The sequence below is a fragment of the Amblyomma maculatum genome, chromosome 6 (assembly GCF_055883805.1).
Source record: "Amblyomma maculatum isolate TAMU_Amacu chromosome 6, ASM5588380v1, whole genome shotgun sequence".
Classification (NCBI taxonomy): Eukaryota; Metazoa; Arthropoda; class Arachnida; order Ixodida; family Ixodidae; genus Amblyomma; species Amblyomma maculatum.
In genome coordinates, this window is record NC_139349.1 from 136,621,496 (window position 1) to 136,639,027 (window position 17,532).

The 17,532-nt window shown below is 46.5% G+C and overlaps 1 protein-coding gene across 1 annotated transcript in view; it reads right to left on the reverse strand.

Moving 5' to 3' along the window:
* The window catches only part of LOC146186841 (uncharacterized), a 50,511-nt gene that overhangs the window by 7,712 nt on the left and 25,267 nt on the right, over positions 1-17,532 (reverse strand). Inside the window, exon 6 of the mRNA XM_084608123.1 lies at positions 12,234-12,488. Within this exon, the coding sequence (XP_084464249.1) occupies positions 12,234-12,488 (255 nt within the window). The remainder of the gene's footprint in view (positions 1-12,233; positions 12,489-17,532) is intronic.

The following is a 17,532-nucleotide window of genomic DNA, read 5'->3' on the forward strand; positions in this document are numbered from 1 at the left end:
AATGTGCAGGTACTCATATGATGAAGATTGTTCGATTAATGTTGTTAGCAAGAAGGATCCCATTGGCCTCCTCCGAAACCCTTCATTTTCCAAAATTCCAGACAGCCGCTTTGCTGTCACTAATGACTACTTTTGCCTGCATCCCAGCGCAAGCGATCGCTATTGCAACCTCTTCAGCTGTGTTCGCGTATTGAGTGCGTATCGAGGCCGCAATTTTGTTTACGCCATTCTCATCTACTACCGCCTAGACTGCCTCTCCATGCCTTCCGCACGATGCGTCGACATACGCTACGCCTTCGGCTACCTTGTGTTTCATTATTTTTGCAATAGCTTTTGCTCTATGTTCTCTACGTTCTTTATTATGTTCCAGGTGCATGTTTTTTGGCAAAGGTGGTACCAGCAGGTGTCTACTTCTGTCGGGTGGAATACATGTTTTCTCTTGTGTACCTCTGTCTGATTGGAGGCCAATGCATTCAAAGATGGTCCTCCCTGTCTTCGTTTGACTTTCTAGCTGTGCGATGCGGACCACCTCAGTTAGCTTTTGCCATTTGTTGTGTCCCCATTCTTTGCAGCTTCTCCGTCGAGGTGGATATGGGGAAACCTAGTGCTCTCTTGACGCATTTCCTAATTATAGTGTCGATTCTGTCACGTTCAGCTTTCTTCGTGTTGAGGAAAGGTGTGGCCGGACTGTGAGCTCGTCCCGGATCGCGAACTCGACCTTGACCTCAAATGGGTCCCCGTTTCTCCATGGCTCCAACCGCGGGGTTCACGTCCGCGGGGTTCCCGTTCCGAGGGGGTGAAGGGGGCTCCCTTGCCATCTTGAGGTGACTGTTGTTGCTGTTGCTCTAGTTTCTTCTCCCACATCTTCTTTTTGGAGAGGTATGGCATTTTGTAGATTTCGCTGCATTTGGTGACGCCCAGGATGTGGTCCTTGCCGCAAAGTTGGCACTTGGGGTCACATTTGTGGTCGTTTCCTGAATTTTCTAAGCAGCAGCCGCGACACTTTTCGTTAGTTGGGTCAGGACAGACGTCCGCCCTATGTCCTAGTCTTCCGCACGTTCTGCATACTTCGTATTTTTTCTTGTATAGGTAGCACCTCATGTTGATGCCTTGAAAGTTGAGCCACTTCCGCGCGTAACAATTTTTAAATAGGATCAGGATGGTCTTGGATTCCACCCCGAGCCTTCTTATTCCTGAGATTTGCGGGTTGGCTCCACTCCACTCCACCATTTCTTTAAAATCTTCCGTTGAGTACTCGAGCGGTACGTTTTGGAATACTCCCTTGCCTCCGTCTTCCGGCATGGCGATATAGGATTTAGATTCGATCTTGTTAGTTCCAACATTTAAGGCTTGGATAGCCGAGCATTTGTAGATTTTGTCGGTGTCCATCGTAGCGACTAAAATTTATTGCTGGGTGGAGTTCGGGGAGATGATGTCACCTCTCGTGGCGTTGAGATCTAGGCCTGCGGCTTGGGTGCATGATCCGAGACAGGTTCATTCTTCCGACAGTGTTTATGACATTGTTGATTCCACCCCTAGGACGGATTATTATATGATTGGCAACGATGGGGATCCTGTCCTGTTGCCTTTCGACTGATTTTTCAGCCAGCCGCTTCCCGAGGAGGGGCTTGGGCTTCGTTCGTACTAGCGTTCCCACGTGGTCGACTTGGACGTCGTCGAGGGCCGCGTTTCGGTTTTTTTTTTTTCCTTATGAACCATTGTCCATTCAAAATTAATCACGTTGGCGAGCATAACAGTAGCGTTACAGTGGTTATGTGAATGGGGATCTGTCGAGTAGCATAGTTAGATGATTAAGCTGGCGGCAACTTGGGAGCTCCAGGTTGTAGTTCCGGGAGAGTTTTCACCCAGCACATCCACCAAATGTTACGGGGCGTTCCCGACCGGTAAGAGTCTCAGTTCAACGCTAAGAACACCTCTGGAACACCAGAGCAAACTAGCACTCAGCTTCAGCTTCGTCGTCGCCATTCGACCAGCTCCCAAAACACCCTCTTCGTCTTCCGACATCTCGGATACACACTGTAACAAAATCTCTGATATTATTGTTCATTGCTTCTAGACTAATGCCATCATCCTTGTTAGAGCTGAATATCTATTCTGTAGTGAGATGCTAAACTCTTCTGCACTCCCCTTCGACGATATTTCATTAATGTACTTCTTTCTTACTAATCTGTTTCGTCCCCTCTTCAGATTTAGACTTATTCGAGGCCTTACCATCCTGTGGTCACTGCATCTCATTTCCTCGATTACCTCTACGTCCTGCATAATCGCGGGGTTAGAACACAGTATGCAGTCAATTTCATTTTTAGCCTCCCCGTTGGGACTCCACTTCCAGTTCTGTTTGCTGAAGAAGGTATTGAACAAGGTAGGAGTAATTATCTCTGACATCAGCGATCCCTTGCCGATACTAATATGCGTTAAAAATATTTATAAAAATGAACGCAGTCATGCACACTCCTTTCAACTTGTCTCTGAAAAAACTCTGTCCACATTTATAACTACGATCGAAAGATGCAACTGGACGCCTGTCCTCTTAGAAAATGATGCCAATAATGCGTAGGAGGCATCCTTAAACATCCTAAAGCCAATTTACAAGTCCTGCTTTCCGATTGTAACTAGAAAACAAAGACGTCACAATCGCAAGCCATGGATCACACAAGAATTAAGGGCAAAGATAAATGCAAAGAACAGACTATATCATAAGTTTATTAAAACCAAAGCTGAATGCGATTTAGCAGCATTTAAAAAATATCGCAATCGTTTGAATGCCGAACTTAAAAATTGGAGGCTTATCAAGGTTAAGCCCAGTGGATGCGAAGCATGTTAAGCAGCTGCCTCAGTGTGGATGGGGCTAAGTAACGGAGACGTGGTTTTAGGTTAATCGTTGTAGGCATCTTGACCACATACACGCCCGGCGCAAAGACGCTGGCGCGGTTGCGGGCACGGAGACTGACGCGACGGCGGGCGCGCGCCGCTTCATCCCTGGCGTGACGTCACATATCACGTGATGCAGTGATGGTGGCGCCGCCGCGCCGTCGCGCGCGACGGCGCGAACCGAACCGTGGAGGCCTCCGCCGGGCGACGTCCGACGGCGCGATATGAGGCCCCATCTGATGCCAGTGTGACGTCATCACGTGACGTCACATCATGTGATCTCACTTCAAGGTCAATGGTGGCCACCGCCGGGAGGCGACCGACGGCGCGATATATATGAGGCCCCATCTGCAGCCGGTGTGACGTCATCACGTGACGTCATGTCACGTGACCCCACTTCAGGGTCAATGGTGGCCACCACCGGGCGTCGCGTGAAGGCCCGAAACCTACGTTAATATGCTTCGAATAAAAAGCCAGAAACACCTATTACAAAAATCAATTTGCGTCTACTCGAGGTCGTGCCGACATTACGTGGAAGCGACTAAACGCTATATTAGGGCGAAGTAGTGAAGGTGGTGACTTAAATACGCTAAATATTAACGGCCTGAACATATCCGGAAAAGAACTTGCAGACATGTTTAAAGCACACTTTGCTAGGGTCTCCCGAAATATGGCTCCGCAAACTGATACCAGTGAAGTTGTCCACATTCGTGACACTATATTTCTCGAGCCGGTTGATGAAGAAGATGTAACGTCAGCTTTCCAAGAACTGAACAGTAGCACATCAACTGATATTGATGGCATCCAGGTAAAGCCCATTAGGTATGTTTTTAATCTCATTTTACCATATGTTACGTACATCCTAAACCTTTGTATCATCACTGCTGTATTTCCTTGTAAAATGCAAATCGCGCGTGTATGTGTTATCTTTAAAAAAGGTGATAAAAATGAACTCGGGAATTATAGGCCAATATCTATCTTACCATATTCTCTAAACTACTCGAAAAAGTAATACTCAGGAATTTTTTACGCTTTGAAGAAAAGCACCAAATCATAACAGCGGCTCAGTATGGCTTCCGTAGGCACCGATCTACTGAACTTGCATTATTAGAGCAAAAGGAATATATATTGAACGAACTTGAAAAAAATAGGGTAGTTATTGGCATATTTCTTGACTTTTCTAAGTCGTTCGACTTACTTAACCACGAAATACTTCTTTGTAAGCTTCAGCGCTATGGTTTCCGCCGACATGCACTATCGCTTGTGCAGTCCTATCTCATGCATCGAAAACAGGCAGTAGCAATAAATGGTTTTTTATCAGATATGCAATCTGTAGGCTGTGGCGTTCCACAGGGAAGTATTTTAGGTCCCTTTCTCTTTAATATATATATAAACGATATCGTCCACACAGCTCCACTCGTGAAATTCATTATCCATGCTGATGACACCAGCATTTTTTTTTTTTGCCGGAGATAGCATATCAGAACTGACAGATACTGCAAACAATACGCTTAAGCAAATAGAACACTGGAGTAGCAAGAACTCGTTACGAATTAACGCAACTAAGACAAAAGCCGTTGCTTTCAGAGGAAAAAACAAGCCAGTTTTTATTACCAAGAATATATACCTACAGCCTGTGCCCTTAGAACTCATGGCTTCATTTAAAACATTAGGCGTAATATTTAATGAAAAAATGTCATGAGATGAACATGTTACCTTCCTTGTAAATAAATGCTCAAATATTATTGGCCTTATATACAGGAACCGTGAGATATTACCACGAAACGCAATGTTGATGGTATACCATTCATTTTTCAGTTCTCGTCTGAACTATTGTCGTTTAACATGGGGTACAACAACAGCAGGAAATCTTCAGATGCTGCAAGTGTTACAAAAAAAATTCCTAAGGATTCTTGAGAATGTTCCGCCAACTTACCACACGACACCTCGTTTCTTCAAGTACAGTATACTTCCAATAACCAAGCTTTATGACTACTGCTTAAGCAAGGCTATAAAAAACGAGGTCTCAAAACAAAACAAAAAAAAAACACTTCTTTTCTTTGTAAATTAGCTAGGCTAGAAAAACGAGAGTCATCATACAATATAAGAAATGCTGAGCAGTGGAGTGTAAAAACTTACAGAACTTCGTTTGGTGAACAAACATTAGCTAATAGACTACCCCGACTGCTTAACAACTTAGCACAAAGCAATATCTTTCTTCCCAGGGCTGCACGTCGGAATTTGTTTCAGTACTTTTTGCATTCAATAGAACGGTTTTGTTCATGACTGATTTAACCTGTTTTTTTCTTTTTTTTTCTTTTTTACTCGCCGTAAGCGTGGGCTTCTATCTGCTTGTTTTCATTGTGTACCTTGCGTTGATAACTAAACTGACACGAGCTGTATTTATTATCTCAATGTTTCCTCACCCTTTTTTTTTCTCTCCATAAGCGTGGGCTTCTATCTGCTTGTTTTCATTGTGTACTTTGCGTTCATAACTGTACTCTAACAAGAGCTGTATTTATTATTTCAATGTTTCCTCACCTTGTGTTTAAATTCACATGACATGTGCTTTTCATATATGCCTGAATACTGTGGTGCTGCCAAAGTGGGGGTCCGTGGCTCTGTCAAGCTGTCAAATGGCAGCTCTTACCCCGGGCTCCCGCCATCATTTGTACCAGGATGGCAAATAAATTGAATTGAATTGAATTATTATTAGGTTATTGCGCTGTGAAAACTCCCCCCCCCCCCCTGTTTCCCTAGAACCAATGATATAATCACGCACTGCTTAGTCTCCTGCCTGCCTTTTTCATACCTTGGCTTTTTCCCTACCTTGGCATTGAAGTCGCACATTAGTACAGTATACTGCGTCTTTCCTTTCCGCATTGTCAATTGTGCATCTTCGCAGAAGCTTTCGACTGCCCGGTCATCATAACTACATGTAGGTGCGTATGCCTGTGTAACATTCAGTTTATACCGCTTATTAAGCTGAATTACGATGCCTGCCACCCTCTCATTATTGCTATAGACCCTTTACAGCGCGAGCGCATGGGCGCTGCCATATTTGTTCATGTGACCCTTCCGCCATCGCTGGCCTTTGGGCCTTCTGGTTTGACGGCTTTCGGCGCGCTAGTACTCGGCTGCACGGTGCGGCGTACCCGCTATCACTGTGGACAACGAGCTTGTAGACAGCCAAAAAACTTCCTGTGAATTCCCATAGTCTGTGTGTAGGTGCTAAAAAAGGTTTAATTTAACCACGTATTTCATTTATTGCATCCTTCTAACTATCTGCATTGGCTAGAACGTTTCGACAAACCGTCAGCCGTCGACTCATTTTTTTTTTACCATTTCCCTCTCTTGCGCTCTCAGTGGAAAACATTTTCTGTTAAACTGAATAGATTACAAACTGATTGTCCCCTCAAACGTTTTTCTTATTCTCTTGCGCAGAGGGCGAACGCATGTTCAGACCGTGCTGGCTGAGACGCATTATTAATGTTCACCATTTAACACTGTGCACAATATTTACTGCTCAATATGGACGCGCGTGTAATCCCCGACAATTGATAAGGTATAATTTTACCTCCTGTAAACGTCCCGGCTTCAAGACTATTACGCTGCTTGATGGCCGCATCAGGCGCTCAGCGGCAATCACCTGCGTTCGGGCGAAAGTGACTGGAAACTGCATCGGAATTCAGAACCCACTGTATAGGCAGCCCAAGCAAGTGGGGATATAAAAACTCTTATTATGGTAAATTTTATCATTGGTCCGTGCATTAGTTTCATAAAACCAGCAGTTATTACAATTGCAGCAGTGCTTGTCTAATTAAAGTTTGGCTTGGTTTTTGGGGTTTAACGTCCCAAAGCGACAGAAGCTATGAGTGGAGGATGCGGAAATTCCCACCCCCTGAGGATCTTTAACGTGTACTGATATCGCACAGCACATGGGCGCCTGGATTTTCGGCTCCATCGAAAAGCAGCCGCCGAGGCCGGGATTCGATACCGCATATATCTTGGGAACAGTACCTAATTAAAGTAAGCAAATTCACTGACATGCCCACACTGACTTTCCATCTCTGCACAATCAATTCTTATAAATGCATATACATTAATAGCCACGTCAAGGTACTCCTTAACGCCATGCGAAAATAACGCGGCATCAATGGCGCAATATACAACTCCTCAGAAAACGTCAGGGTCGTTCTCACATTCCCATGGCTACTGCCGGTACTAAAATGAGCTGGTGCGTGAGGTATAGCCTTTCTTCACAATGCACAAGCGCTTTATTTTCTCAGAACGGAACATGAACTCGTGATACACCTCCGAGAAAAGCGGCGGCCTATAGCTAGGCCATGATGTGCACCTTATGTAGAAAGCATCGTCTGTTCTTCCGCCAATAAAGAACAGGTTCATTAGCTCTACTTCCTTGCAGAATACTTTGACAATACAGATGACACCTGCATCCAAGCAGCGGTGTTTAAAAGTCAGCCGGCATTCTTACACAAGATGCACAACAGCTGTCCGCAGTGCGCGCCGATGCATTCCGAAGGCCAGCAATGACGGCCGTACTAGTGGCGCCACCTGTTGGGGAGAGTGGAACTACTCTCTGTAAACGATCTATAGAATTCGTTTATACTACCATCTATACACTTATTGACAAGGAAACCTACTCTTAGTTCTCGTCTTTCCGGTAAACTTCGATAACACAGTGCATGCCTGTCCATCAATACAGTATATGCCTCATTCGGCCTCCCAACCTCACTAAAACCTATGGGATCCCATTTCATGCCCTCTAGTTCCTCTAACAGCACCACTAAACTAGCTTCACTAGCCAGCGTTCTAGCGTTAAACGCTACCAGGGTCAGTTTCCATTGGCAGCCTGTCCAGCGGAGACAGAGATTCCTAGCAGCCTCCACTGCATCACAGGTGTGGCCGTCACCATGGTCAGTTGCTCCGCAGCTGCTCGTGGCTGAGGGCCGGGGTTTTATAGGACTAATCATGGGAGGTTGCGGCCAATTACTGCACCAGGGTGGCCAACTCCTCGTCTGGTGAGGGACTGCGTCGCCGTAAGTGTTCACCGGCATCAGGTCGCACCTTATACATATTTATGCAATTCCATCGACACGCGGAGTTTTTTTTGATCCGGTGGAGAATTGTGCGGCACCGGGATTCGAACTATGGCCCTCTTGCATTTGAGGCGGATGTTCTACCTCTACTCCATCGCTGCAACTTTAAAGTAGATAAATAACATTATTTTTTGGGATGAGGCGAGGAACACGCTCGTAAAGATAATGAGAAACCCCTCCTCGCATACAGAAGTTTACCGCTCCTCCCAGGACTGCGACAAGTGCTTGCGTATTATTAACCTGAGCGCTCGCAGCGTGCTAAACAAATCAGTAAAAGTTTAATTAATTTATTGAATATGCCCCACATAATTTAGTCATTGAGAAGACATGGCTGAGATATGAAATAAGTGACAGAGGATGTTTTCCCACAGTGCTATCATATTTCCCGCAAAGATAAGAATTCTAAAGTAGCCAGCATTTAAATGCTTTATTGCTGTCATTTTTTATTGGTGAGAAATGGCGTGAATGCAGCTCAACACTGAAAAGTCTGTCTTTCTTCTCTCCTGTCAAAACAGCCTCACTATGCTTTAGGCACACGTTATGTTCGTCGTCTTTACAGGAAGGAACTCAATGTAAATACTTCGGTGTCACAGTTGCTAACAATGTTTGATGGAACTTACAAACTGAAAATATCTGTTCTTCGGCTTTGCGTAAATTATATATTCCGACATAAGCCTAAATATTCTCCAAATAACATAAAACTGCCTGCTTATTATTCATTAATTGCGCCTAAACTCAAATATGCAAGTGTTGTTTCAGACCCACTTACTGAACAAAATATTAAATGCCTTGAAATAGTAAAGAGGAAAGCTGTGCGATTTATCGGATCGATATTCTCCGTGCATCAATTCACAAATAATGCACTGCATTCATTGCATTCACGAACCAAAAGCTCGTGAATGCGGTTTCTTTTCAAGCTCAGTAAAGTATATTTAGCAATTGACCCCTTATCCCATCTATGTCGTTCAACATCTAGGCTTATTCGACATCATCATCAGAATTCGCTATAACGACCTAATTTGCACGGACGGATGTATTCAAGTTTTCATTCCCCCCCCCCCACCATAACAGATTGGAATGATTAGTTCTTGCCTGTTTTTATTGACTTTTTATTGATTTACACATTTCTTTATTTCTATTATTTTATTTCACCTCTCTGTATGAAATGTGCAATATCTGCCGTATAGAATAAAGGAGAAACTAAATACTGGTAAGTTGCCATTAATGACCTGAGAGTACTCGCCGAATGGGCTTCGGTCGAGTCTAGTTCTAGTTATTTCCCTTTCGTGGTCAGGATTTGCTGCCCCTACCTGTGCTAACTAGAAGTATTCCCTCAGTACCTTCAGTGTCTCGCTAGTTCTCGCAAACTGCTCTTCTTTCCGTACTGTTGAATATTATTTTAGCAGTCTGCATATTACTTCTTCGGTCCACTGCTCTGCTGTGCCTGCCTGTCATTAATCATTTACAGTTTATCCCCTAACTGCCCAGGAATGTAATGACATCACCTATGTCATTTAAACGTATACGAATTACGGCATTACCAAGTAGCATAAGTATTAATCCTGCTACATCAGTGGGACCTTGCAACAGAAAACTCAGTATTACTGGCGAAGAAGTCCTTTGGGGGTTCACTGTGGTCAAGTAACTGGAAATATGTTGCACACAAAGATAGCTGATTGATAGACTTCATCATGATCACCATACAGACTGCAAAAAAATACCCTGGTATCGTTTAGGACACTTGTAAAGAAGATGACACTGCGCTGACACAAACGACGATGAAGGCTGCTGGGTTCTTCGCCAATAAGCTTCCTCGGGCACTGGAAGCTTACCGAGATTGTGCTTCGCAACCCAATCGCCTTGCGTCACCGGTAGCAAGTCCTTCGAATAACCCCGATAAAACCCTCTTCATTTGGCGGAGGTGCTGGGCGCGACTCGTAAACGATCACTGTAGAGCTCCGCAGTCGTATGATACTCATGGCGACAAACGAGGTAGGCATCCTCGTAGTGACATCCTCGTCGCAGTCCATCTCATGCTCCGGTGTGATTCGTCAGCGAGACCCCGCCGTTTTCAGCGGGCAGAGCGACGTTGAAGATCGGTTTGCCTCGTACAAGCGGGTGAGTTGTCATAACAACTGGGATGACCGCATGAAGATCAACAACGTCATCTTCTACTTCAGCGACGTGGCTAACCTGTGGTATCGGATTTATCAGGCCAACATACCAACTTGCGTCACCTTCAAGGCAACGTTCACGGACGTTTTCGGTCGTCCCACAGTTCGGAAACTAGGGGCTAAATAATCCTTGCGCGTGCGAGCTCACCATGAAGGTGAAACCCTCACAAGCTACATTGAAGCTGTTGCAGATTTATGCAGATGTGTCGACCCGTGTATGGATGAGGCTTACAAGATAAAGACCATAATGACGAGGATCGACGACGATGCATTCCACATGCTGTTGGCAAAGAGCCCCACCACGATGGCATCAGTCTATAACCTTTGTCAAGAGTTTCGACGAGTTGCGCAGTGAACGCCTCTGCCCTCGTCGCCCTCCCTAACCTGCCGCGTCCATCCCTGGCCTAACTGTGAGCACCGACATTTTGGCTCACACCAAAGATTTTGTCCCATATGAGGTAGCCCGGCAGCTTGGGCTCCTGTCTAGCCCACCCCCATTGTCTACAGCTCAGCTGCTGACCTCCATGGTCCGTCACGCCATCACGCAGGAGGTTGCAGAAGCATTTCGTAGTTTTAGCCAACCGGTGCCTATGGCGCCTCGTGTCGACCCTGTTCCACTGCAGCCCACACCTGTTCCTGTAGCTTTACGTTACGGCCCCCTGTTGTGGCGCCGTCCCTACCCGTGCCAGTGCACATGTCTCCTACGTATGCCGAAGTTACTACCCGACTTTCGCAGCAGCAGCCATTTGCATACGTGCCGATTATGGCGCCACCGTCTGTCGTTCCATGGTTCCGGTCAACGACGGCTTTCTACAATCCTTAATGCACAAAGGACAATCGGCCTATCTGCTGTGACTGCGGTAATCCAGGACACGTCGCTCGCCTGTGTCGCCGTACTCTGCGTTCTGTTCCTGCACGCACTATGCCTCAAAAATTTATCCGTACGACACCTTGCGCCCACCATCGGTGACATCTCCAAGGCAGCCCAACAACTCGTCGGAGCACAAGCACATTCAGTTCCACCGCTCACCGTCCCTTCACCGTCGTTCCTTGTCGCCAATACAGCGTCGCAGCGTGACACAAGACGCAGAAAACTAGCAGCCGCAGTTCCTGAGGCACGAACTGCGCACATTTCGCCAGCAAGTTCTCGTTTGTCTCCGCCGAACGTTCGTTCTTGAAGTTTCTGTAGACAGTTTTCGTGCACTTGCGCTTGTTGATAATTGTGCAACGCTCTACGTCATTAGCGAAAGTTTTTGCCATTCGCTTCATGAACTCACCCCTCCCCCCGCCTTCAGGACTCTCTTCGCACTGCCAGCGCCGATCCCGTCCGTCCGTCTGCTGGTTGCGCAGTGCGCGTCGTCAGTGCGGACGTCTTATACACCGTCTAGTTTGTAGTGCTTGCCTAATTCGGAAGACCTAATTTTTGCTCTGCGATTTTCTTTTCCTTCACTATGACTGCGCCCGTGCCTAAGTCGCCTACTGTGCGCTGTGATGCGGTTCTCGACGACGCGCCGTGTATTTCTTGCACCAAACTTGTCGCTGCCGACACTGACATTCCGCCCAACTGTGTTGTGATTGTTCCCATTTGTGTAACGTCTTCTTTCGACGCGACTGTTCTCTTTGCGCCTTCTCCCGTGTTTGCTTCTCGCTGCCGCCTTGTTTCATTTGCTGCCATCGGCATTAACCGCGATGTAGCCGAAATTGTTGTTGCGAATACCTCATCCACTGCAGTTCCGTTACTTCATGCCTCAGAGAGGCAAATGCCTTGGCCATGTTGAAGCTGCTGACCTCATCTCGCCATTTGATGTTGATGCATACTCCCTATAACGGGCCCACACAGCCTCCTTCATGCTGATTACCGCTTCTTTCGATCTACTGAGTTTGGACCTCCAATAGTAGCACTTATACAACGGCAGTCCTTGAACCTTGATTGAATGTGGCCTTGTGAATTGACACGGCGAGGACATGTTGCGAGCGCACATTAAACTCTATACAGGACATGCCTTTTCTTTGCATGACACACGATTGTGGCTTGAACAGTGCTCACCGGTGCTGATGCGCTTTCGCAGCAGCAGAGCCATGCCGCGGATGCGGAAGAAGCGCACGTCGTACGACCTAGCGGGCTCCAGGGGGCGCAGCAGGTGTCGGCGCGCGCTAGTGTTGAGGCGCGCCTCGTGCGCGCACGTGTCCTGCTGGTCCTGCTCGCAGCATGTGAGCAGCAGCTCCTCCTCCGGCACGTCGCGACGCAGCGTCCATCGCAGCTCGGCCCACGTCGCACCGCTGCTCACGTTTACGTGCATGCCTGCGAAAGGAACCCCTCCATAAGGAAAATTCATTTACCAGTTGGCTCGCATGCCGACGACATTATCATCATAGTTCCGGATGCGCGATCGGCTGAATGGATTCTGCAAATTACAGGCGACTACTGCAATGCAAGTTGGGCGCGCCAAAATAAACGGAAGAGCTCTGTTATGCACCTCAACAACAGCACTCCCATGGTGGCAGACATCCCAGCAGTCTGTGAAACCAGGATGCTGGGCTTCTACTTTGAACCCAGTGGCGCCTCCATGCGCAACTGGGAAAAAACGGGAGAGAAGGTGATCAGGAGGATACAACATCTGAGAGCTTTAAAATGCCCCTCACCGCGCAAACAACCATAATTCGTACCCTCCTCATCACCTTGATAAGCTTCACGGCAAGCATCATGGACATACCTACTGACACCAGGAATACTCTGGGCACGCACATATTCCGCTTCCTATGGCAGTGTGCTCCAGATAAAGTCCGAAGATGGGTCATAAAACAGCCAAGATACAGAGGGGGCCTCGGCATTCCTGACCTCTCTGCTCTGACTAGGGCACTGCATGTCCGCAGTGGAATGAGACATGCCTTTAACAAGGATGCTCACCAACTTCTTTCTTTCAACCAGGCTCACTGCCTTCACACAAAGGCCTCTATCAGCTGCCCTCATGCAGGAACGCCGCTAGATTTCTACCGCATGGCGGCAGAAGACCTGATGCTCCTAAAAGAAAAGTCTGCCGAAGACCCAGTCGGTATTGAACTTAAAAGTGCACGTGACCTACTGACACTGGCACTTCCGAAACACCTATAGTTTCATCACTGCTCATTTCCTCGATGCCCGTCGCGCGTCGTTCATGTGGCGATTCGCGCGAGGCATACTTCCAATCAGCCGACGAGCATTCGTGCCAAAACTATCGGGCCAAGTCGACACTTGCCCATTCTGTGGAGTACGAGAAACCGCAGAGCACATTTTTTGTGATTGCATACTGCCAACCGCGCTCCTCGATCGACTGAGAGATTTTTTCAAGCTCCCAGGCATCCCGTACTGCACGCTGAGGTACCTCGATCCGCTGCCTAGTGAAGCACGGAAACAATTCGTTTTGGCACTCGCAGAAATCAACTACCAAATATGGGTAGCGAGATGCCTCGCTGCCTTCCGCCCCAAGACGAAGTGAAGAATAAGAATAAGAATACGTCTACTCGAAGTGAAGAATAAGATCAGAAAGTAGCTTTGGTTCCACCTTCCGCGAGAAGTACGGCACCTTGGCGCAAATAAATTTTATGAAGAATGAGGACAACCAATGATCATATTCAAGTAAGAAAATCGAAGGATAGATGTGTGCTATTAGGAGTCTTGCTCGCGTCAGGCTTCGATCCGCCGGGGCATTGCGTGGGCGGTGCACTGGCACTGCGAACCCGCATCCAGATTGCATCAGCCCCTTGGCTGGGAAAAAGCGCCCGCTCCCCGAAACAAAAACCTCCCCACCCCTATGGTGTGGGGGCCTTGCCCGGGGTTGCCGTAGGATGGTGATGGTTGTTGGTTGAGGTCTCTACCCTCACACCCTCACAGGAGGGCTGCACCCAGTGCACCCTCCCCTCCATCTGACATGGCAAGGAGCAGCCAAGCTACACTCCAAAGAGCTATAACTCGTCTATCACTTCTCTAGGTTTGGAACAGCGGCAAGCACCAAATACAAAAACAAAATGCCATCGTCGTCAGGCTTATTAATTAAATATTTTAGGCGCTTACTATGCTAGAAATTATAATGTCTGTCATTGTTGGCACGTTCCCCATTCTCGTGTCATTTAGTGAATAAAGGTGGTTAAGTTTGTACAGTGAATTTGGTGGAGTGAACGCTCACATAGATAGAAGTTAGCACCCGTGCCTTTTCGTTTCGACCTAGAGTGCGGTGTCCGTTCCTTATGTTCTCTTCTATCATGAGTGTATCCAGTTCCTTGGCAAGCTCCAAGGACTGCTGTATATCTGTAGCTTACGAAGTTGATATCCTGGCGCCAATCCTGACTTAACATCCCACTGACCTCAAGCATGCAGGTCAAAATCATGCAGCCAATGCGCTAACGATTAGCCAACTACCTGTTTCGCAAGCTGCTTGGAGCACTACAAAAGGTATAGCCGACCTGGGCCAATTGCCACACCATTAGCTGGCAATTGTTGCACCATGGTTGGCAGGAGCATAGGACCACAATCATGGTTGACCCTATCTCGCAGTGCTACACACTGCTTATGAAACGGAGTATAGATGAGCCAAATCCCGGTAATTGGACGGGGTACTGTAACAGTATATTTATTTTGTTCTGTCCTAAATCTGGGGACATTGGTCCAGTCGACACCAGAGTCCCACGACTACTAAGCATTGCCCTTGCCTGGGCAGTGACGAAGGCCCAAGACCAAAAAAAGCACAAAATGTATACAGCAGCGTTGTCGATCCGCACTGGTAGCAATACATTTCTGCCACATTGACCGCGAACGCTTGGAAGTAATTGCAGCGGAGAGCTACCGTGTGAAGCGATGTTGCACTAACTTCAATGCACTAACCCTGCCAACCCGATTATTGTACCTGACATGCAGGCTGTTAATGAAGCAATCTAGATTAGGAGTGACCAAGTAGCCAGTATATTGAAGCACTGTATTCACTTAGTTCCGACAGAAGCCTGTAGCAGTCTGCTTGTTCACCTGCCCCTCCTCAAGTGCGTACATAATGCGATTGTTTTTCTGAACTACAAAGGCAATATCACTTCTCGATTGTGACTTAACTGAAGATAAAGCGCACGGGAAGACACACACAAGAGAAGAAGTGTCTTCCCGTGCGCTTTATCTTAGTTAAGTCACAATGCACCATCTAGCCCAACTTCAAGTTTTGTTAAACTCGATTGTGACCCCAACCACATCGTGATGAAACAAACAAATGATGGAAGCAGCAAAATGCTGCAACAGAAAAGGAGGCGCTGTAATGCAGTGGCCCGTAATATATCAAACACATAAAATAGATTCATGCTCAAATACAAAATGCACTCAAAAAATAGGCCTTGAGAGCGCAGTGAAAACACAGCAGTGTGTTTCTCGTCTCCTCTGATATCGGTATTTCTCCCACTGATTTTATTTGAGCACGGAATCATTTCCAGCAATACAGCATTCAGTGCCCAAACCAGAAAGGGACATTGGGGGCAAATGAAGGTGGTTTCTATAAAAATGCTGTCGCTTTCTAGTAAAAAAAAGCTGCTCTCACCGATGGCGGATTTTTCTTAAGCTAGACAGGACCAGAGAGTGAAATGCAGGTGCCATTTTGCCGCCCGGACAGGCAAGTCAATGCGTTTGTCAGCACCGATATTTTGATCGTGGATCTCGGAGGCTAAGCAGAACCGCCACTCACCTCTAAACAGCGGCAACCGCCGATTTGATGTAAGGATGCCGCCAATTTGAATCCAGTGCGAGCAATATATTTGCGGACAATACCCCTCATGTAATGTCCTGGCAAGAGACCTTTGAAGTATAATAAATAAATAAATAAATAAATAAATAAATAAATAAATAAATAAATAAATAAATAAATAAATAAATAAATAAATAAAATTAATTAATCCAATTACCTCGGCCCCAGAGACACGGTTGGGGCGAACACAAGTCAACATCACCAGAAAGAATCAGATAACGAATCTTTGCCGAGAACAATTACTGCATGGATTTACCCACCAGGTTCGTTTAACGTGCTCTGACCCCTAAATGGGTGTTTTTGAATATCGCTTTCATCAAAATACGTCCGCTGGATCCCATAGAACGCCGTTAATAGTGAATCATCGTGGCGGGCCCACCCTCCTAGCCGCCCGTCTTTCTGACCTCGGCTTCCTGCTGGCCCCTACATTTCCTTTTGTATCAAAGCATCCAGCAGATTACTCTCTGAGAGGGGAGTAATATTAAGAGAACACATTCTAGGGCTATATAGTTGGTTACACTGTATTCCTAATATTTATTGGTTAGTGGTTAGCGTAGTCTTAATAATACATAAACATTGCGGTGATTTTTAATCACAAAGCCGCTATAGCATGACGAGTTAACTTTTTCTGGCGAGAAAATTATTAAAGCAAAGCTTTCATGGCCCATAAGTAGTGTGAGCGGATCACGCTGGCAGAGAGCGTCGAGAGAGTGTTTGTGGACAGAGCCTGCCCAGAGCGAGTTCGCACGTACAGTCAGTCCTCTACTACATGGGTTGTCAATGTAACGCTCCGAAATTTGGTATCCAATCTAATTACACTGTGGCCAAATCGATAGTGACCTACAAATCTAAATGGGCCGCCCTCAATACTTTTTCTCTAGATGGCAATAAAGTTTGACCTCATCAGAATTCACCAAAATCGACCTTTAACCTAATTCTTTTATGGGACATTCAGTGGTCCCTATCAAATTGTGATGGGCCCTCGACCTCCAAATTTTCACCGTGTTCGCGTTTGAGGACAATTTTTCCCTAACGTAAACTGAATATGGCCATCTCAGTGGTGACATTAAAATGGGGGTAGGCCATCACTAAAATGTTCTTTGACCCCTAAAATTTCACTTCTCCCGCGTTTAACAATTAGAAATGGCAACTAAATAACACTAGTGAGAAATGAAGTGCCCAACTCAGAAAGGAACTACCGTTAAGCACGGAATCGCAAAGTTTTCACCTTTCTATACGCAAGTCGACTGAAGAGCAACCCTGTAATTTTGAAGCGCAAAAGCTTCACTACGAGGGTCAGAGCCAAGCTTCCCGTATGGAGTATGCCGCATGCCGTGTGCCGTGGCGTCGCAGCCAAGGCCATCTGCGCAACACGTGTCCAACTCCTCCTCATTAAAAAAAAGTGTTCATCAGGGAATCGAACTTCCATCCATTGGGTCCCCAGCCGAGCTCTTTACCGATGTGCTACGCCCAGGGTTTTCTTTTTTATTTCTGGTCAACAAAGTACACACAGGCATAGAAATCACTACCCTACATTTGCTTAAAGGGACACTGCAGCACGTTTTGCAAAATTTGGGCTTGCAGCAGAAAGCC